General features: G+C 29.4%; 4 protein-coding genes and 1 non-coding gene across 5 annotated transcripts; 4 read left to right on the forward strand and 1 right to left on the reverse strand.

The window, feature by feature from the left end:
- Nucleotides 1-1,965: 1,965 nt before the first annotated feature.
- Nucleotides 1,966-10,705, reverse strand: LOC123293130 (NADH-cytochrome b5 reductase 2). Its single transcript, XM_044873845.1, has 6 exons — nucleotides 10,588-10,705; nucleotides 10,190-10,239; nucleotides 4,098-4,203; nucleotides 3,685-3,813; nucleotides 2,662-3,180; nucleotides 1,966-2,318 (listed from the first exon to the last, which is right to left on the reverse strand). Exons 2-6 carry the CDS (start codon nucleotides 10,226-10,228, stop codon nucleotides 2,146-2,148), a joined length of 966 nt encoding a protein of 321 aa, XP_044729780.1. The 5' UTR covers nucleotides 10,229-10,239; nucleotides 10,588-10,705; the 3' UTR covers nucleotides 1,966-2,145.
- A 957-nt stretch (nucleotides 10,706-11,662) lies between these two features.
- Nucleotides 11,663-18,536, forward strand: LOC123291490 (TBC domain-containing protein kinase-like protein; the record flags this gene model as incomplete). The annotated part of the gene is made up of 13 exons (XM_044871796.1): nucleotides 11,663-11,770; nucleotides 13,552-13,762; nucleotides 13,836-14,097; nucleotides 15,441-15,678; nucleotides 15,738-16,009; nucleotides 16,240-16,513; nucleotides 16,566-16,727; nucleotides 17,088-17,265; nucleotides 17,335-17,541; nucleotides 17,599-17,873; nucleotides 17,938-18,068; nucleotides 18,207-18,369; nucleotides 18,435-18,536. Coding segments are annotated over exons 2-13 (2,469 nt in total), but the record flags the coding sequence as incomplete, so codon positions are not given.
- Nucleotides 11,766-12,587, forward strand: LOC123292245 (proteasome subunit alpha type-6-like). Its single transcript, XM_044872821.1, has one exon. The coding sequence runs from the start codon at nucleotides 11,817-11,819 to the stop codon at nucleotides 12,555-12,557; it is 741 nt and encodes a 246-aa protein (XP_044728756.1). The 5' UTR covers nucleotides 11,766-11,816; the 3' UTR covers nucleotides 12,558-12,587.
- Nucleotides 15,042-15,113, forward strand: Trnaw-cca. Its single transcript has one exon. It is a non-coding gene; the product is annotated as a tRNA-Trp (tRNA).
- A 945-nt stretch (nucleotides 18,537-19,481) lies between the features above and the next one.
- Nucleotides 19,482-21,167, forward strand: LOC123293218 (protein MAK16 homolog A). Its single transcript, XM_044873961.1, has 7 exons — nucleotides 19,482-19,621; nucleotides 19,686-19,732; nucleotides 19,797-20,123; nucleotides 20,246-20,375; nucleotides 20,599-20,790; nucleotides 20,878-20,949; nucleotides 21,031-21,167. The coding sequence occupies exons 1-7, from the start codon at nucleotides 19,607-19,609 to the stop codon at nucleotides 21,154-21,156; spliced, it is 909 nt and encodes a 302-aa protein (XP_044729896.1). The 5' UTR covers nucleotides 19,482-19,606; the 3' UTR covers nucleotides 21,157-21,167.
- Nucleotides 21,168-21,420: the final 253 nt, after the last annotated feature.

Genomic DNA, 21,420 nt, shown 5'->3' on the forward strand with positions numbered 1-21,420 from the left:
GGTCTCAGGTTGGGGTACAATTCTTTATCGCCTGCTTCAATGAGATTAACTACCGATTCTGATATGACGGTTAATGAATAGTCGGTACATCTAGACCACTTTTGTCACTGTCGCGATGTTAAGATCCCAGTTCCTGACACTAACATTAATTTTAGGCCGAAAACCGTCCTGAAACTGAAATAGGTCGAGTACTTCGGGAGTCAATCTGCCCCAAATCATTAATAACGGAATCTAGTAGACAGCTGTCTACTCTGTCTAGTGGTTAATACGGCTCGGATTTTGATATTTAATCTATTTATAATATTACTATTCAGAATTATTATGTAATAAATAATGCTTTCACACATCCAGAATTCGGCAATCCTTATGAAATATTATAGTTAAATTTTATTCTTTGCCATGTAAACTTTTAACAAAATAATTTATTCTAGGTGATAAAAAGGGAAAAAAATATTGTAAATAATTTTATATAAAAAATGAATTTTCCAATAATAAAATTTATGTTTAGTTTAAAATATAAGATGTAAATACTGGTATCAGTCAATTATCAATTGCTTGCAAAAAAAAAAAATTCGTAACATAGTGTTCATAGATCAAAATTGACTGGAATATTCATAACCATATGATACCTTTAATATGGTACCTCCCCTCCTCTGGGCGTAAACTAGCTAAACATTTTGCTGGCTAAGTATGTGTTCATGTCAAACCACTGTTGAAATTATGAAATTTTTATACAATAATTTTTTTTTTTTTTTTTTTTTGGCGTCTAAAGAATGTGACAAAGTCAAAGTGAACTTTTAAATTTTTAAAGTCTTCATATATTATACCTACTTATTGGAATAATACTGATACATTCTGTAGATATAATAATAGTAAAATTTGATTTTAATTCATTTCATGCTTGCACACGAATGGTGTAATAAAACATTTTTGTTACCATAAATAATATTTGTTTATTGTAATTAAAAAAAATTTCTTAAAAGTATAATCAAAAAATGATAGCCAAGATAAAAATTTTATATTTGATTAAAAATTGTGCAATAGAAAAATTCATTTTTCATCTATTAAAATTTTTATTATTATTTAATCAGTATTTTTTAGCAGTTATTTATTAGTTTAAAATTTGTACTATGAGAAAACTAAATAAATATAAATTTTTTGAAAAAAAAAGTTCTATTTTATTAATTTTTTTCAGTTCTTTCACAGTACTCTGAAAATTTGGCATCCTCCATACATATTTATCTCTTTCTTAACAGATGGTGACGTGGATTCCATGGAATAGTGCGAAGAAGTCAAGAAAACAAACTACGTGAGGTTACATGAGCGGGAAAGTGGTTAAAAGGATGCTAACATGGAATCTATCATGACTACCGGCCTTTGATTTAGACAGTGGGACAGAAAGGATGATGACATACTTGAAACTTCGTGAGTTGGCTTCCTTTTACGGAGTGTACTAAACTTTTTTCTACGGTTTTTTTTTCTCGAAAGCGCTGCGTTCTCAAATGAGCGCAATAACGTCATATTTAAGCTGTCGGTCTGAGAAAACGATGCAGAGAGTTTGTCAACATCATGACCACTTGATAACATTAATAATTAATAAAATGTTTTGTCCGACAAAAATACTGCATCGATGAGCTTTTCTACGATCTCAAACATATCTCTAGTATTTTTGCCTTTCAATACATACGTAGTTCATTTTTTGCCCAATTGTTTAATAATTGTTAATGTTATCAAGTGGTCATAGTGTCCCAAAAATTCTCTGCTGCGGTTTCTCAGCCCGATAGCTTAAATATGACGTTATCATGTTCATTTGAGAACGCAGATCTTTCGAAAAAAGTCGAAGAGAAGTTTTTTAGATTTGCCAAAAGGAAGCCAAGCACTCATTTTCAAGTACGTATTAATCATTTTACAAAGCATCCTTTTTGTCTCACGGTCTATTAAGAAAAAAATAAATTTATTTTAAAATTGTTTTTCCAATAATATATTAAAGAAACACTTACGAAACACATACAAAAAGTGATAACACTGATGAATTAATTAACAAGATAATTATATCGATATCGAACCGATTCGATATTCGAGGTGTGTAAAAATATTCTTAACGTTATACTTAATACATTAAATAACCATAATTTTATTTTTAAATTAATACGCAAAACGCAGCTCAGGATCATAACCTAATTTATCTAAACTTGGCATACAGGCAAAATTGATCATTGGTGGTGGGCCACACATTAATACTAACGTATCCTTTGATGGTTCATGTAAATTATCTTTGATCATTAAATCATTTACGAAACCGGTACTGTACTTCCAACCTGTAACAAATACAATTCATCTTATTCTTCACTTAATTAACTTTACTTTGATGGATTTTTAATGGCTGATGAGATATCGTTATGTTTGTCTTAACAGGTAAAATGTTCTAGGATCAGGCAGTTCGCAGGAATCATCCAAGAGGGGAGTTCAAACTATTGTTCATCATGTTATCGTGTTGGCAGACAGACGAACAGACAACCGAAAATGGACTAATTAGGTGATTTTATAAACACCTATACCAAAGTTTTGTTCATAGCATCAATATTTTTAAGCGTTACAAACTTGGGACTAAACTTAGTATACCTTGCATATTACATGTATGCATGGTATAAAAATACATACCTTCACTTGGTGTATCCAAAGTATACCAAAGTTTAAATTGATCTGGATGCTTTTCTAATACCTCTTCCAATTCTTTTCGCACTAAAATATCTTTTTCAGTCTGATTGGCAAATAATAAACTTAATTTTGTATTGTCTGTAGGATCTTTTGTGATATGTCTGATTAATTGTAACATTGGTGTAATTCCAGTGCCACCAGCAATCATAGCCAATTTATTTACTTGAACTTCTTGTGGTGGATCTTTTCGTAATTTCTTTATTGAAAATTTACCATTGCCAAGGTATTGTAATCGTCCGGATGGACCACGTACATCGATTTTATCACCAATTTTCATGTCATTTAAATATTGTGACATTTTTCCACCATCGGGAAACCTTGGATGTGTATTTTTGTAGTATACTTTGATTACAAGATCAACGTAGCCTTTATCTTCATCAGATGAGACTGGTGTATATGCCCGTATTACGAGTTCATCGTTAATTTTGGCTGATAAGTGAATATGTTGACCAATTGGTAAACCTAAATTTAAAGTTAGACATTTTTTAGAATATTTATAATAATAATACAGTTAAGACACGATAACAAAATCCACTCAAACTTCAAAATAATTTTAGACCTGTTTATATATATTTTTTGCTGAAATGCTAAATAAATTCAATTCGCATACAAGTTTTTAACCCTTTTTTCAATGTAAAGGGGTTGCAAAAGTGTGCAAAGGCTTAAACACTACGAAAAATATGCATTCGACCGTCGTCAATTGAAATTGGTTGTATTGTTTGAAATATTTCTTCGAAAATTAAATAGATCAGTCAGAAATTCATTAGGTTGTTCCATTTTAATATATCACACCCAATATTTTGCCATATATGTAGCTGAGTTAGCAACGAAAAATAATACTTTATAAGTTTCTAATAATTTGGCTCATTTCAAATAATACTATCAAAAAGAAATTTAATTTAGAACAAATATAAACTTAGTAAGAAGTAGCATTATTCAGTTACTGTACAAAATTTGAATACTTGCCTAAGATATGTTCATTTGATGGTAAACCAAAACGAAACCGTCTGGTATCATGACTTAGTTCTTCTTTTTCTATTAATGGCAAAGCATATTTTGCTGTTGCATCTAAAAGTGTTTTCTTTACTCCTTTATCTGAAATTTTAACAGATAAATTTATTAATATTCTTAATCCCATTTGTTTATAAAAATTTGCTACGTTGTTTACTGTTGTGAGGCAAACACTGTTGCACTAAAATGGTTATAACTTTCGTTCCTTTATATATATTAAAAAATTCCTAAAATTATGTCCTGTTTATTAAAAGCATAGGACTCCTGGAGTGCGTATGAAGCAAAGGGAGGTACCGTAGAACAAACTGATCGCTGTATAAGACATTTTCTGAACCGTAAAATTACGATAAAAAAATTTATATACAAACCTTTATGTGCTGATTCTTTCTTATCCTTTTTGGGGGCTGTTAAGTATATTTTTGCGAGAATAAACGTTGTTACGATTACTCCAATACCGATTACGATCGGTAACGACTAAAAAAAAAAAACAACGAATGTATATGATAAAATTATTAAATTATAACAGTCAAACAGGAAATAACACAGGGGACAATGCCATTAGAAACACGGTTAAATAATTGTTAGTAGGGATTAATTTAATTCATTACAATAAATCACTTAAAAAACTTTTATAAAATATTTTATATTTAAAATTTTTGAACATATTAAATCGATCTTCAAATGAAAAAAAAATCGTATTTAAAACCTTTAAAAGATTGGAAATTTTCAATTGTTGTACTTTGTAATGATTCAAATCTATCCGAAAGTATCTCAGTGTCACAAAAAATGCACGGATTACAAATAAGACTATTTAAAAAGAAATTAGTCTTAACTCAATTAAAAAGTAATTAGTCTCCTTCTAAAATTTTCGAAATTGATTATCAAAATTCGGAAAATTTACCCTACTACTTTATATGCATCTAAAACCATTCCCCTTGCTTACAATTTAAGTCGATTGAGTGTCTCTGCCTCGAGATAAACTTAAAGCTAAGATTATTAACACGGAGAGCATTGGAGAGGTTGTGTTTTTAGCAAGTGAAAAAATCAATTAACTTAAAAAAAAAAGAAAAGATTAAGTAATTATCAGTTTAATCTTATTAAGGTATAAAATAACTTATATTAATAAGAATCGGCTAAAAATTGATATCTCATTAAAAGTTAAAAATTGTTTATTGGTCAAAAGTTCTCCTATCTCATGTGATAGTAAAGTTTATACTATGAATCTTATGTATTAACATTCATGAAAAATTTTTCTAACACAGCTCTGGTACTATTTACGATATTGCCGTTAGCAACACGTTGCAAACATGAGCCAATATAATGTATTTACGTAAGCTACAATATGGGACATTCGATAATCTTTGGTGTGATATTGAAAATAATTAATAATTTTAGTCATATGTTCCCCAAAAATATAGACTTATACACTGAATCTCAGATCAACGGGAAGAGTTGAAAATCGATATCTCGCCTCCGTATCGAGAAAGTATCTTTTGGAGATGTCAGCCTCCTAGAACACCAACGCCCTCATAGTAATAATGAATTACCACTTTCCCAAACTTTAACGAATATTTCAATACAAAAGCATCTTTTGAGGGAGAAATATGATCTTAGTGATGGAAATCGGCTGCTCATGAATTTTTTAAAATTATAATTATAATACCCATATAGGTAGATAAAAAATTTAATTAAATAAAAAATTAAAAAGGGTAAATACAATTTTCAATTTTAATTCTAAATTTGGTCAAAATATTTTTTTTTTAATAAAATAAAACAAACACAGATTTTCTCTAAATGCACATAGGTATTGGGTACTTAAAATAGATTAAGAATGAAAAGACGATGTCAAGGCTACAAATGTTTTTATATTTATTAATTACGAATATACAATTTAGAAAATGATTTTTTACCAAGACTAATTACAGTAGCGTAACTAGTAGTGTTCACTGTGTTCCACGGAACACTGGCCCCACGACTCTAAAGAAGTACCTTGTACTATAAAGAGATTTTTGAGGCGAAAAGTCGATCTAGCTAGGTTTCATTTTTGAAAAACGTCGTTTTATCAGGGTTTTCAGGAAAAACTGAAACATAAACTGCAAAATATGACTCTTGACTGACATCTATTGGTGTATATCGTAGTTAACGAAATAAAATACTTTCAGCTTGAAATCTTTTTTCGTTTTTGAGTTATCGTGTCCACAGGACGGACATATTTTTGTGACAGTAGCAAGTACAGGAATATCCTTTTCGAAATTGAAACTGATTAAAACTAGAAGTAGTGTTTGAATTATCTGAGAAGTAATACCGAACAAGAAAGTTGGATCTCTTTACCAATTATTTCTATTGAAAACGAAAAAGAAATCTAGACGTTTCCAATCTTATCAATGTATTTGCGTATATTTAAGTTCGAAATAATATGTATTGTATGAATAAATAAGTTTCAGGTGGGTCCATTTTTCTTTGAGAAATACATCTAAGTCGAGTAGTTACGCCACTGACTGACTACATGACATTTTATAATACTATTTAAAGGGTACAATGTCATTGTAATGTTACAACGATAAAATAATCTTTTTGCCATCATTTTTTTTATTTCTATGTAATGTTTAATTTTAATGCATATGTAATAATAAAACAATAAAGATATGAAACTTTTCCAAATAAATCAATATCAATACTAATAAATTTAAACATGCATATCACACCACCACAAAATAATAATAAATGTTAAAATTAAATACATGCTTCATCTTCTCGCCAACCAACAATAATTCATTTAAATCTGTGTTAAATCATACAAATTATTTTAATTGGTTAATTAACTATTTACAATTTAAGAACAGGTGTTAAATGCAAATTGGAACAACTATGCATGTTTAAATTCAAAATGAATCATTTGAGATTACAAAAATTACATCATTTCAATAAATACAAGTGGTTTCTGAGATTTTATAGGTGTATTTTATCATCCGACATGAAGCCAACAGGAAAGAGATGCTAACTTAGATACACGTTCACTGTAGTTCGAAAAAATAACGACATAGTAACTCCAGCCAAAAATAATAAAAGTAGTCGCCATAAATTTTATGAAATCTTGCAATAAATAATCCTTCTATAATACATCCATGCAATAATCACATGAAGCAGTATTGCTAACTCAAAATCTATGATTTGAAAAGTTGATATTTCCCTACCAATCCCACTTTGAAAAGTTAGTAGTATGGAAGGTAGAGATAAGGAGAATTGTCTCTGTATATATAAAGTGTCCATCGAAAAGCAGCAAAAAAAGAGGCGCTGCTGTAATAAAAGTGTTAGTTTCAAAAGAAGTGCTCAAATTAATAAGAGTAAGATAAAGATCTAACCAAATTGTTAGACAAGGATAGAGAAATTCACACTACATAAGCGCCATTCTGGTCAATTTTAGAACTGTTATTTTGGGCAATTGAACTTTGAAAAAAAATTTTAATTTAAAGTGGCCTACTTCAATTGGTAAGCTGATTAGTAACGATGTTATCAAAAAAAGAAAATTGAATATTTTGAAATATTAAAAAATGATAATTATGACGAGAATTAAAAATGTGTTCAAAAAAACTTGTAAAATGGGTTTTTATTAAAAAAATTATTGCATAATTAGCTTAAAAATAAATAAAATAAACAATTTTTTGAGCATGAAGTCGGTTCAAATCATATTTACAAGAATTATCATGATATCCCTGAAGTTTAAAAAAATTACAGAATAAAATAGTCTGCCATTTATGTTACGAGAGCTTTTATTTTCATTTTATCAAATTTTATTTATCTTCAGAAAAAAAAATCGTTTCAAAGCTTAAAAATTCCTTAAAATAGCATTTTATTTGGTTTTTTTAGAAATAGAATGAACCAGCAACCCGAAGCCATAAATTTACAACTAAGTTACAATAAAAAACCTCTATGAAAACTTCTAAAATATCTATTAAAAAACAATATTTTTCGACTATCTTTCATGGAAGAACTGGCTGGATACACGCAACTTTTTACAGGAATTTAGGAAGGTACCAACATGAAGAGCCCTTTTAATATAAACGAATCGCAGTCGCACTACAATGAAATTCAGAACCAGATATGATGGGAAATATTCTGCTATTTCCCGGATATCAACTAAATCGGAGTAAGTAATATTTCATATGCAGGCTAATTCCATATGTGACTGACACTACATCTGTCCCAAAATGCGTTTTATTATGTTAGTGATTTTAGTTTTAGTATGGTTGATTCCACATTTGAGGAGCTTATCTGCAAACCGGGTTTTGTCACATTCGGTGGATTTTTCAGGAGGGAGAAAAAACTGATACAACTATCTCTTTTTATAATTATTTGTTGAATTTTTTTCTGCTCTTTTATATTAACTCCTTAAATCAATTTAAATACTAACTTTACCTTTAAGTAAACAATAAAGTGTTAAAAATCAACATTATAGTTTGGACAAAACCCGTTTTGCAGGAAATGTTTGGACAAAACTCGGTTTGAATAAAATTATCTTGGACAAAACTCGTTTTGAATGCAAACGTGTTTATTGATATCAACATCAAAAAGGTAAACACAGTTCTGTTATAGGGTTCATAAACAGTTCATTATATGTGTAGGTCGCACCTTTCCTCTGCCAGACAGTCACACTCTTCTTCTTCAGCTTCTTGAATAGCTGTTGGATTTTCAAAAATAATGTTCTTATACCACATAAGCCGTAGATCTTCTAAAGGTTCCTTGTCAGCCCAGTTTTCATCAAACATTTTCTGTAGGAGTTTGTTCACATCATTCTTCTTCGCTTGCGTAATTACATGACCAACAGGTACATTTTGAAGCTGAAGTAACCAATAGGTGGTTAGTCACATGAGCAAAAGGACAGTTCCTATTGGCTGAGTGGACAAAACACGGTTTGCATTGCTAGAACCCTACCTCTTCTGGTGGACAAAACACACTTTGCACAAAACCTTCATTTTCAACATCAGTTTTTAATGGGACAAATATTTTTTTGCACAAAATGGAATACTGTTTCTGATGTAAACGAGCCTATAGAGTAATAATCAATCAAAACCCCACTTTGGAAATTTTTGGACAAAACCCGGTTTGCAGATAAGCTCCTCATTTATCTCTCTGTAGTAAGAATGTGTTCATAAAACTTTATGATATATGATTTATTTAACAAAACACTTGGAACACTTTTTCTGGGAACCACCTTGCAACTGCAAGTGCCTGGAAATAAAAGACTTACGAATTGAAAATGTGAAACCCCAAATTTTGAGAAAAGTAAAATTATTTTTTACTTTTTCGTTTACAATAGCTTCTGTACTATCATTTTATGTAAGTGGAAATAAAAGTTAAAATTTTAACTATGCAAAAATTATTGTTTACAATAGAAAATTTTTCATGCATAAAAATTATTAAACTTTATTGTATAAGTGTTTCAAAAGGTCATTAAAGTTTTTCTAACCTCGTTGAAAAGTTAAAAAGAAAAACACTAAAATAAAAAGAAAACTTATCTAGAATCTTCTGATTCAACCAAGTGTTCAATTATTTTAACAACGGGAAATTAGAGTCCTAGAATTTAGAAAGTTGGAATTATTCTCTATACATGGTTCATACTCTTTAAACAAATTTCGTAGCTTTGATCATAGCTCGAAAACTACTCGTTAAAAAGTTTTGTGATCGTGAGAGTATTTGATCAAAACGATCTGAAGAACAATCTGGGTGGGTTAGAAAAAGTTTCACAGAAAGTCATTTTCCTATCTAATATTGCGAGGTCGTTTTGGAGTAGCTTAAGAGGACGATTGAAATAATTTTTTACCACAATATTTACTACTCGAAATGATGATAAGTTGAGCCGGAATTATTATACCATGGCCTCTTTAGATTAAAATTGCATTGCAAAAATAAGGCACTAATTTATTCCAAACTGACAGCATAAACTATTTGTTCATTCATGTCTCAAATACTCTTAATATGGAGTTTTGTCACTAGAAAATTTAAAACGATTTAAAACTTTCTTTCTACTGTAAAATTCGAGGATATTTATACTTGAAATGGTTTATGCTTAAAAGAGGTGTACTCAAAACCTATCAAAATAATTAGGGAGCTAAAATAATCAGCGAAAAAGATGGAACACAAGTAACACACTTGAAACTAGACACACTTTATAACATTTAGAAGTGATCTTTTGGGATTGTAAAATAAAAAAATACAAGTTCTTATCCTAAGAGGCACCTTTCGAAATAAACTTCCCAAAAAGTATAAAACTACGTATCAATTTAGAATTTATTAATCTTTCTAAAAATGGAATATAATTAAAACACCTACAATACAAAACTTATAAACAATATTATTACGCAATATTTGTGATTAAAAAAAAAAAAAAGCGAAATTTAAAAAGCCGAAAAAAAATGCCACATCTATGAAAACTTAAAATTGCTCAAAGTTTTCGATTTACCGTTAAGTTATAGTTGAGGCGATAGTTATTCATTTTCATTTTAATTAAATCTTAATTAAAAAGAAATAATATTAGTTTAATGTCTATTATTCCCATAGATACACAAAATTTGAAAAGAGAACTTCAACTTCAAGGCATTATTTAAATGTAAACAATCGAACGTGATTTGAATATCTAATTAGAAAATATATTTACTGATTGATTTTAATTAATTACAAAAATTACATACCGAAGTTGTCTCCTCACTTTTTGAACTCATCTTTATGACTAAATAATTTTATCTACACACGTTGTGTTCAACACAATCGGCTGTGTTTAAACATCAACCACGAACTTCATCAAAATCATTTAAAATGATCGTGCAAATTATGAATAATATTTTATTTTATTTTACTTACGATTATATTCGATGACATATTTGATAAGATTTTAAGGTTTTTGGAAAAACTTCGAGAGGTTACATATAAACTGAACTTAATGATAAAATGAAAGTAAATGAGGAAAACGAATGTTTAGTGTGTTTTCTGCAAAAAATATAGATAATTATAAAACCACTTCCTAAATTCCTAAATATTTTAAGTTACCGAAACATGTACCTAAAAATAAATTACTACATATCCGATGATAAAATATTTTAATAATAGAACATTATTTCACAGAAATTCAATATTTATTTACGATTAGAATTTCTATTTTTAATAGGTTATTAAATTGTTTTGAAGTTAAATCAATAGATTTGAATAATATGTTTTATTTAAAACAACTTATCTATAACGAAAATTCCCTAAAATTTGTTTCAAATTTTATTTTAATCATTAATAATGTTATTTAGATTAGGAAAATTTAAAAAAAGTAAAAAATGAAACACACAATTTGAATTTAGCGGCTTATATAAATAAAACAGTGCCGTGGCTTCAATTTTTTAATATTTAATGTTAAAATTATATTAAGGGTAAAGTTATTATTTTCAACTTATTAAAACATTGTCACAAAGTCGCAAAATCTACCATGGACCCAGTGACATTTTTTGGAATAAGCAAAACAGGCATTGGCCAAATCTATATCTGTGGGCTGTTTTATGCATTTTGTTAACATATATATCCTTTTCAGGACTCTCAATAAAAATATTTGGTTTCTATTTAAAAAATTATTAACTAGCTTGATTGGTTTCGATTGTTTTGGCAATCCTTTTCAGTCACATTAAAACACTTAAGTTAAAATCAAAATATAACCAAAATAAGATAAATAAATGAACAATTCGATAATTGTACACTTTGAGCTTCGGCTAAATTTAAATTTTTATCGTTTTAATTATCAGAACTCATTTTTCAAAATATATAAGGGTACTAAATTGAAAATTTTTGCTTTTCAATATTAATAGTGGATCATTGAAAAATAATTGACAAATCGTAAGTTAAAAAGACGCGCGCTCGTTTCGATGACCATACGCCACTGATGTCGGTAATATCGGTATCACTGCATGAGTCGTAGGAAATTGAAGGCTGTAAAAACTGCTGTGTATATGGTGATTGTCTGTGTTGACTGTTAGTTTCATAAACTCAGAACGTCAAAGTTTTTAAGGTACATACAATTTTATTCATTTTTACTTTTAAAAATTTAAAAGAAAATGGCACGAGGAAGTAGTGCTGGTTTCGATCGTCATATAACAATTTTTTCACCTGAGGGGCGTTTATATCAAGTTGAATACGCATTTAAAGCAATTAACCAGGCCGGTTTGACATCGGTTGCTGTAAAAGGAGTAGATTCAGCATGTGTTGTTACTCAAAAGAAAATTCCAGATAAGTTAATTGATCCAAACACAATTGCTCATCTGTACAAATTGACCGATCGTATAGGTTGTGTGATGACTGGAATGATAGCCGACAGTAAATCTCAGGTACAAAGATCCCGTTATGAAGCTGCTAATTGGAAATATAAATTTGGGTCCGATATGCCTGTTGATACATTGTGTAAACGTGTGGCTGATATTTCACAAGTATACACACAAAACGCCGAAATGCGTCCACTTGGTTGCAGCATGATCATGATTGCATACGATGACGTTCATGGACCTTGTGTGTACAAAACTGATCCAGCTGGATATTATTGTGGATATCGAGCAATTAGTGTTGGTGCGAAACAAACTGAAGGAAATTCGTACTTGGAAAAGAAATTAAAGAAGAAACAAGATTTGAATACTGATGAAGTTATTCAATTGGCTATTTCATGTTTATCAACAATTTTATCCGTTGATTTTAAACCAAACGAATTAGAAATTGGTGTTGTTTCAAAAGATCATCCTAATTTTAAAATTTTAAATGAACAAGAAACTGATGTTCATCTTACTGCGATTGCTGAAAAAGATTAAATATTTGCTGTATTTTTAATTAAGAATTGTATTCCTTTAAATTGTTCTTTTTTCATTAAAACTTTCACATCTAAAATAATTTTTCATTTAAAATATTCAGTCTTAAGTATAGCATTTTTCAGACTTTCGAGCAACATTTAGGAGTTCACTTCTGTCGACATGATCAAATGTTAACAAAGAGGCAAATCAATAATCAGTGTCAACTAACTCGGAAATTACTGGTGAAATTCAAGTTTCCACTATATACCGCAATCATCTTAGGGTTTCACCTCGGAATCTAACGGAATAAGCTAATTTTTTGTACAAACATTTATTTTGATAGTACAAGTTTATCGAAAAATAATTCAGATTTCAATTTTATTATTGATTTGCCTTTTAACTCGCCGTCAAAAGTTGTCGCTTCACATATTCGAACAGAATTTTTAGCCGTAAACAATATCTTTGAGTTCGGCAGACCCTGTTTTAAAAAGGAGTTTCGTGCTGTAACACATTGTTGCATATTTAAACATTATAAGTTATCAACAGTTATTTTGGTGGGCAGGCGGATGACATATTTTTTAACACTAGTTTGCAAACCGGCATAATTTTCTTTGTTCATAAACTCATTGTTAATAAATACCACAATACTCGAAATAAAATTGTATATTAAGATATTTTATTTAAAAAATATTAAAAAAACACAACAGTAGCTAAATCATCGTCAGTAGCTAAAATTATTCATATAGCACATTACAAGTATTCTTTACAAAATTTAAAAAAATATGTGAAACATTACCAAATTTGATTTTTGGTAATGTTTCAATATTTATTTTTAACTTAAGTCTGTTGTGAAATGTAAGCCTGAAGTGAAATTTTAAATAAAATTTTATTTCGAGTATCATGGTATTTATTTCAATAACTAATGAATTAAAATTTAAAAAAAAAAAGATTTCTTTCAAAAACTTTGAAAATATTATTTATATGAATATACTAAGATGTGGGTGTTGTGTTGCAGGGCGACATGTCTCTAGGGCTCTTGCAGAATCCATTGCTGCAGTTTGGAGGCATGACGTTCTTCGCTCGACCCCATGAATCTGATACATGTGGTACAAATGGTTTACCGTTAACACCAAACTCAATTACCATCATTGGCAAATCACAAATATTAAAAGATATTGAACATCCAAATTTATGTCGATATTTGGATATCATACGAAGTAAACATGGTTAGTGCTTTCTTTCATAAACTTTATATTTTAAAATAAAAATTAAGGCAAAATATATTTATTTTTTTATTAGAGCGAATAATTGTGGTTTCACAAATTTGGGGTGAATCTTTAGAGAAATATTCTCAAGAAAAGAAAGTATTTAATGAGGAGGAATTATTTTTTATTGCGTACCAAATTTTAAATACTCTTAAATTTTTACATGAGAAAGATATTGTTCATCGTAATCTTAGTCCAGAGAATATTTACATAAATAAAGAGAATCAAATTAAGTTTTTTAATTATGGTTTGTATTATATGACAGGCGATGGAAAATATGTCCCATTTCCTATTGGGTAAGTATCGAAATAATCAACATTATTTATTATACTTTTTGAGTGTACAAGATTTTTACGTTCAGGGCATCCCAGTTTCGAGATGTTTTGAAAAGAATTAATTTTTAAAAACTATATATTTCGATCAAAAAATTTGAATCGTTCTATATCTTTGAGTTTTCTTCGAATTTCTAGTAGCGCCGACGATTTAGAACTATAAGAAATGATATAATAAAGATCACGACTTTCAGGAGATCTGTAGTGAAAATAATTATAAGTCACAATTAAATTAATATACAAATTCTTTAATTACAGCCATTGATTTTATTCTTTAACTGATCATTTAAGCGTTTTTATCAAATTCTAAACTATCTACAACTCGGAAACAGTCCAGAAAAAATGATGTTATTTATTTTAGCTTGCTTAAATTCAAAATGCGTCATTACTTTCTCTGTATGAGGGACACTTGGCCCAAAGTCAGAGCAATTGGGGATAGCGAGGTTTATTATATTTGAATTTTATCATGGAATGACTCTCAATTTTAGCACATCCCGATAAAAAAAATGAATTTAACATGAATCGAATACGGTTCAACCGAATCGATTTAATGCGGTTTACCTCTACCCTCCATAATAATGTTTTATTAATAAAAATCGTTGAGCTCGTAAGTTTGAAAGAGGTGGTTCTATTTAGATTGCAAAGATATTACAAAAAACTAGATAAATTTTAGGGTTAGGTGTATACATTTTATGTCAATTTCTGTAAAAAAAAGGTGGATTCTTTATATTTCGAACATTTAATCCACCAAAAAAGTATTTAAAATTTAATGATTGATGTAATTTGTTTTTAATAAGATAAAATACCCGATGAGTAGTCAAATTTTATATTATTATTTACTCGAATGTATCTATTATTTTAGTTATTATTGTAGTTTATATGTTTAACTAGTGAGTGTTGATTTCAACGACTCCGTGGCGCAACGGTAGCGCGTCTGACTCCAGATCAGAAGGTTGCGTGTTCAAATCACGTCGGGGTCAATTGGATTATTTTTTATTTACTAAATTAATAATTATAATAATATAGAATTTATAATTTAATTAATTTTTTATGAATCAATTTTTGAATAAGGGGTTTTACTGACGATAAAAGAAAAAATCGCTGATTTAATGAACGCTATACTTTATTTTAACAAAGTAATAAATTCGTTTCAACATATTAGTAATATGTTGCATGAGGAAGTCATCGTACATAAATGACGAAACGTTCAATTAATTAATTTATTCTCCTAGTCCAATTTCCTACGAATTAATTAATAATTTGTTTTAAATTAATATTTTTTTGAAAAATGAATTTTTTTTATATAGAACACCCAAATATATGGCACCGGAAGCACTTCTAGCTGGTCCAATGAAACAATCATTAGGTCCGAAACCTGATTTATGGTCAGTTGGTATAATTTTAGCGGAATTAGCTTTAGGAATAACATTCTGGACAAACTTAAAACTTAAACAACTACTACGCAAAATTTTGAGTTTACTAGAAGGAAATGGCTCAACATTCGAACGAATTGCACGAGAACATAACTGCCTAGAGAAATATCAGGTATTGAATAAATAAAATCTAATCTTTGTTTTTTAAATGCATTTTTTAAATTTTTTAAGAACTTATCACCGGAATTAACGAATTTAATTGAGTCATGCCTACAAGTAACTGGATATAAACGTTTAACAACGGCTGAGATTTTACAAAATTCAATTTTTGATAAATTTAAAATAGAAAATGAAAGTGAATCCGAGCGAAAGAAAAAATTATGTGCACCATTTACTATCGTAGAACTATATTATTGGTGGCAATTAGCGGGAGGTGATATTTATACGGAACTGAAAAAAGAAGGTTTAATTTTAAATAAGCCACCAATTTTAAATTTACCAAAGTAAGTTGATTTATCATAGAGATAGACATAATACAGATAGAGAACACCAGGGGTCTTCTAGCCTGCAACTTCTGCTCTAATTAAGATTTTTATTTGAGATTTTACATATTCTTAAAATAAAAAGTTCTACCTTCTCATTGTTCGTAAAAAAAATTTCCCAGAAAATGAGCCTTCACACTCCCCGTATATAACCCCCTTAAGTATTAATTACAATTATTTTACCTTTTCAGAGTTGTTTTATTAGATGGTAAGGTCCTCGGAGGTAAGAGGCGCGAAGAGACTTTACTCGATTTACGTGTTGTTCCCGTAAATTTGGATTCTTTATACAAACGATTTAGTCATATCCCATTAAAATGTTTTTATCCGTTAATTCGTACCACATCAAAAAAGATTAACGATGCTGAACCCGAACCATATGACGCTGATCAACTTCCACTAATTATTCGGGAAAAGGATCCTGAATATCAATTTCATCGTGTTATTTTACTGGGACGAATGTTAAAGGTAACTTTAAAAAGAAATGGATGTTTTTGATTTAAATAAATTCTGAATTTAGGGTTATCCATCGACAAGAGATTTAATCGTGAAAGAGGCAAAAATTGATATTCCACCCTTATTACGAGGTCCTATTTGGGCTGCATTATTGAACGTAGGTGGATCGTATGTTGAAAATTATATTCGAATTGATAAGGAAACTCAAACGTCTACTGACCGACAGGTAATATAAATAAAATTTTGGAAATGCTACCGAAAGAATCCGTGGTGCCGTTATTTGATGACACTTCCTGCTAGAATTAGTTAAAATGAAACGATAGTTAAGAATATCTTAATTTTCGAGTTTTCTCTTGGTTTTTGAGATAATCGAGATTTAATCACATTTTTTCAAGATTTTTTGCCAAATGGTAAAATTGATTTCAAATTTTTTACTTTAGGCTTCAATATCTCGAAAACCAGGCATAAACTCGAAAATAGTTATTTATCATTTAGCTTTATTTTGGCTCTTTAGGATAATTTCGTAGTCAAATTGCACTGCTCTGGATACTTGTATGAGTTACATTAAATAGGTAATTATTTTTAGATCGAAGTCGACATTCCTAGATGTCATCAATATAACGAATTACTCTCTTCAGGCGAAGGTCATCGTAAATTGAAACGTATTCTCAAAGCCTGGGTTGTTCGTAATCCAGAATATGTATATTGGCAAGGTCTTGATTCATTAACAGCGCCATTTTTGTATTTAAACTTTAATAATGAAGGTATACGACTGATTCACCCATAGGCCAAAATTAGAAATGCTAATTTTTTTTAAATTTTATTAATTTCAGCACGTGCCTATGCATGTTTATCAGAATTCATTCCAAAATATTTACATAAATTCTTTTTAAAAGATAATTCAGCAATAATTCAAGAATATTTGGCAAAATTTTCACAAATTATTGCATTCCATGATCCACAACTGGCAAATCATTTACATTCCATTAGTTTTATTCCAGAATTATTTGCCATACCATGGTTTTTAACAATGTTTTCACGTAAGTATGACACTTCTTAATGGCTAGATTGCAATTGGTCCTGAATAATTTTTGCAGATGTGTTTCCCTTGCACAAGATTTTACATTTGTGGGATAAATTATTATTGGGTGATTCATCTTTTCCACTATTTATTGGCCTCGCCGTTCTACACCAATTACGAGATACCTTGTTGTCATCTGGTTTCAATGAATGCATTTTATTATTTTCTGATTTACCCGAAGTTGATATTGCTGTTTGTGTTTCTCATTCGGTTGAGAAATATTCTTCTACCCAGCGTAGTATAACACTACGTAAACATCAAAATGGCGGATGGAGTTCCAATTCAGAATTGGTAATTTTGATAGTATTTATCTGTATAATATAGTTTTTAATATGAAATTTGGAATTCTTTATAGGATATATCTGATGTGGAATTACGTGATTTACAGTTGGAATTTTGCCCTAGAATTAGTGCAAACGACGTTGTACATTTATTGAATAACTCACCGGATCAGATTATTATTGTCGATATAAGACCTGCCGCCCAGTAAGTAAATTTTTCTAGTTAAGTTTCTTCAAAATCCGTCAAATTGATTTTAAGTTAAGTTCGTTTAAACTTACACACATAGAATTTTATATTTTATAGTATACATGGCAATACATAAGTCTTTTGTATTCGTTTCAGATATAATCGTGCAGCAGTTAAGAAAAGTATAAACGTACCATTTGCATTAATTCAGCAGGAAGATCCGAATATAGAATGTTTAGGGCCACAAGCTGCAGTTTTAAAGGACAATTTATTTCATACAATTGTAGTGGTGGCTGCCGAACATGTCCAAGCAGAAGTTGTACGTTTTCGTTTTATAAAAATTTAGAAAAAAATGAATGTATTGATTTTTCTATTTTTTCCCAGTTTTCGAGATATCTGGTCCAGTGTGAAGTTAGTCGAGTTTGTATTTTACATGGTGGTATTAATATTTTATATTCGGTTACTCCAACAATTTTAATATCAAATAAAATTTAAATTTATGTAATCACATGAATATTTGACATTTTTTGAATGATTCCTTTTTTGATAAATATATTTGTGAACTTGCCACAGCTTTTCTTCTTTTTCTTCTTCTTCTTTGAATCATCAAAGGTAACATTCGTCCAAAATTTGTAATTATATTGGATATCAAACCTCTTAGATTTCCAACTTGAGATCAACGCTTAAAACTTTTGAAGAAGGTGGAGTGTCTATTTTCCAGAGAAGTGACAATTGGTGAATTTTGAGTATTTTCATGATTCTGGGATGTTCGTCTGGCACCGTTTTTAATCAAAGATTTAAAATAAACTTCATGATTTTTAATAAAACTTACATAAAAATGATCGTTTTAGTCGAGTGCAATTAGTCATTATTAATGAAAAATGACGGAACCCAGATATAGTGAATGGATTTTGATTTTTCTGGAACTCTTTCTAGGTGTTCATAAAATAATCAAATTATAGTCAATTTTCGGTTGTCCGTTCGCCCGTCTGTCCATCTGTGATCAAGGTAACTCAAAAACGAAAGGAGATATCAAGCTGAAATTTTTATAGCGTGCCCAGGACGTAAAAAGTGAGTTTGAGTTCGCAAAAGAGCAACATAGGTCAATTGAGCCTTGTAAACCGTTAGAGATTGAACAATAGTTAAAATGGAAAAAGACCACTGTTTACCCTTGTCCGATGAAAATGATGCTACTTCTAGTATAATGCATATTCCATTTATAGCTATATTTATTTTTCCATAATTAAAGAGAAGTGAAAAAAAACACTCTCGCCAGGGCTTTGAAGCTGGACCTGTTAGATTCACGCAAGCTCCTTAGCTAATTCTTCTATACCGTGTATACGTAGCTTTAGAATAGTATTATTTTTATTCAATAGATGTTATTCATTTAAAGAAAGTTACTTGAAAGTTGATGTTATTCAATGTCAAATTCTTTCAAATTCGAAACCCACGTGTATGTGCTTTTAACTTTAAAGCGGTTTCGATTTAACGTAGAATTTCGGTGACATTTAATTAAGAATTTAAATAGTTATTTAATAAAAACATAGACCATCAAAATGCAGCATGACGACGTATGTAATTTTACATTTAAACTAATGTTTACGTTAAACTAACCTATAATTTTCCAATTTTTAGGTTGTTTGGAGTGTAATAAACAAAACTTTTTGTTCACATAAAGTACAGTAAGTTATTAAATGATTTTATTTATTTTGTCCACTTCACCGTAAACTTTTTTTTTTTTTTTAGGACGAAGTCACAAAGATTTTGTAGAAATGAATACAATCTAACAGGTTTATGTACACGTTCGTCATGCCCGTTAGCAAACAGTCAATATGCTACAGTACGAGAAGAAAAAGGGATTGTTTATTTGTATATGAAAACTGCTGAACGTGCACATTTTCCAAGTAAAACATGGGAAAAAGTAAAATTATCTAGAAATTTTGAGAAAGCTATACATCAAATTAATGAAAATTTATTATATTGGCAAGGTTTTATTAAACAGAAATGTAAACAACGATTCGTTAAAATTACACAGTATTTGATACGTATGAGAAAGTTAAAATTACGTAGACAGTAAGTATTCGTATAATGTTTTGGTTTACCCCCGAGCACCCTCTAGATTATTGAAACTAGAAAAACTAAGAAAATCTATGTTAGTAATAATATTGCAACTAATGTAAATTATGTTTATTTAGAAAATTATTGGTACCATTACAAAGAAAAATTGAAAGGCGTGAACGTAGACGAGAAGAAAAAGCTTTGGTTGCTGCTCGAATTGATGAAGGCATTGAAAAAACATTATTGGACAGACTTAAAAAAGGAGTGGTAAGTATTGAATTATCATTATACTGGTTAAACCAGAATTATCATCTTAAATATCTTCGAATCTATAAATCCCAGAAAAAATAAGTGTAGCTAAAATAATTCAATTTCTTCGGGTGATAAAAGATCATGAAGTTTACTTAAAATTTCAAAACCATCTCGAGATCGCAACTGATAAGAGATTGAAATTTACTTAAAATTGAGTTTTTTTTCTCCTAATTTGCAGTATGAAGATTTGTATAACATACCACAAACAGCATTTGAAGATGCGCTTAAAGAAAATGAGGTAGAGAGTGAAATGGAAGATGAGGACGAAGTGGAAGAAGAAAAAGAAATAGAGATGGATAAAGAAGTAGAAGCGGAATTACAAAAAGAATTTATTGAATATAATAGTGATATGGATGATGACTCAGATGCTGTAAGTATTTATTCCAATCAACCCTTAGAATCTGGAAGTAATTAAAATTTTCTATTAATTAATATCAATATTTAAAAATTGTTACAGGATAGCGACAGTGGACAACGTGAAAAAGTTGATTTAGACTCAAGTTTCGAATCGGAAACGTCTGATATTGAGGTAAATCGAATTATAAATCATAAGTTTTTGTTTTAATTATTTTACGCTTAAAATATTTCAATTTTAAATTAAAATTTTTAGGATATTGCTGGACCATCAACGACAAAAGAAACAATTTCTAAAGAAAAATCATTAAAGAGAAAGAAACCACATGTAGAAATCGAATACGAATATGAAACAGAAAAACCGTCAAAAGTTAAAGCTTAATATTATGAATTAATTTGTAAATTTATAGATAAATAAATATTTAAAAATTTTTAAGAACTTGAAAAGATTTTTGTTGTTTTACTCCTCGCTAAAGAACAGTTTCATCTTCAAATTTCATTTACAATTCTTTTAAAATAGGTAAAGCCTTCTGTTTAAGAAATAATTTGAAGGTATAAGTAGGGAAGTGATGGGACTTCAATTTTATAGAGTGATAGGATGATTTTATAAAATCGTCCAAGGGAAGGGTGCGTTGGATTTAACCTA

The sequence above is a fragment of the Chrysoperla carnea genome, chromosome 2 (genome assembly GCF_905475395.1).
Source record: "Chrysoperla carnea chromosome 2, inChrCarn1.1, whole genome shotgun sequence".
NCBI lineage: Eukaryota > Metazoa > Arthropoda > Insecta > Neuroptera > Chrysopidae > Chrysoperla > Chrysoperla carnea.

Excerpts from the sequence above, each read along its gene's own strand:
- LOC123293130 (XM_044873845.1), bottom strand. The coding sequence starts at position 10,228 with ATGAAAATGAATAACTATCGCCTCAACTATAACTTAACG. Across the intron at positions 3,814-4,097 it reads GAAAGAATCAGCACATAAAG|ATAAAGGAGTAAAGAAAACA; the intron begins GTTTGTATATAA and ends TTAAAATTTCAG. Across the intron at positions 2,319-2,661 it reads TTTGGATACACCAAGTGAAG|GTTGGAAGTACAGTACCGGT; the intron begins GTATGTATTTTT and ends TATTTGTTACAG.
- LOC123292245 (XM_044872821.1), top strand. The coding sequence starts at position 11,817 with ATGGCACGAGGAAGTAGTGCTGGTTTCGATCGTCATATAACAATTTTT.
- LOC123293218 (XM_044873961.1), top strand. Across the intron at positions 20,124-20,245 it reads AAGTTAAAATTACGTAGACA|AAAATTATTGGTACCATTAC; the intron begins GTAAGTATTCGT and ends ATGTTTATTTAG. Across the intron at positions 20,376-20,598 it reads ACAGACTTAAAAAAGGAGTG|TATGAAGATTTGTATAACAT; the intron begins GTAAGTATTGAA and ends CCTAATTTGCAG.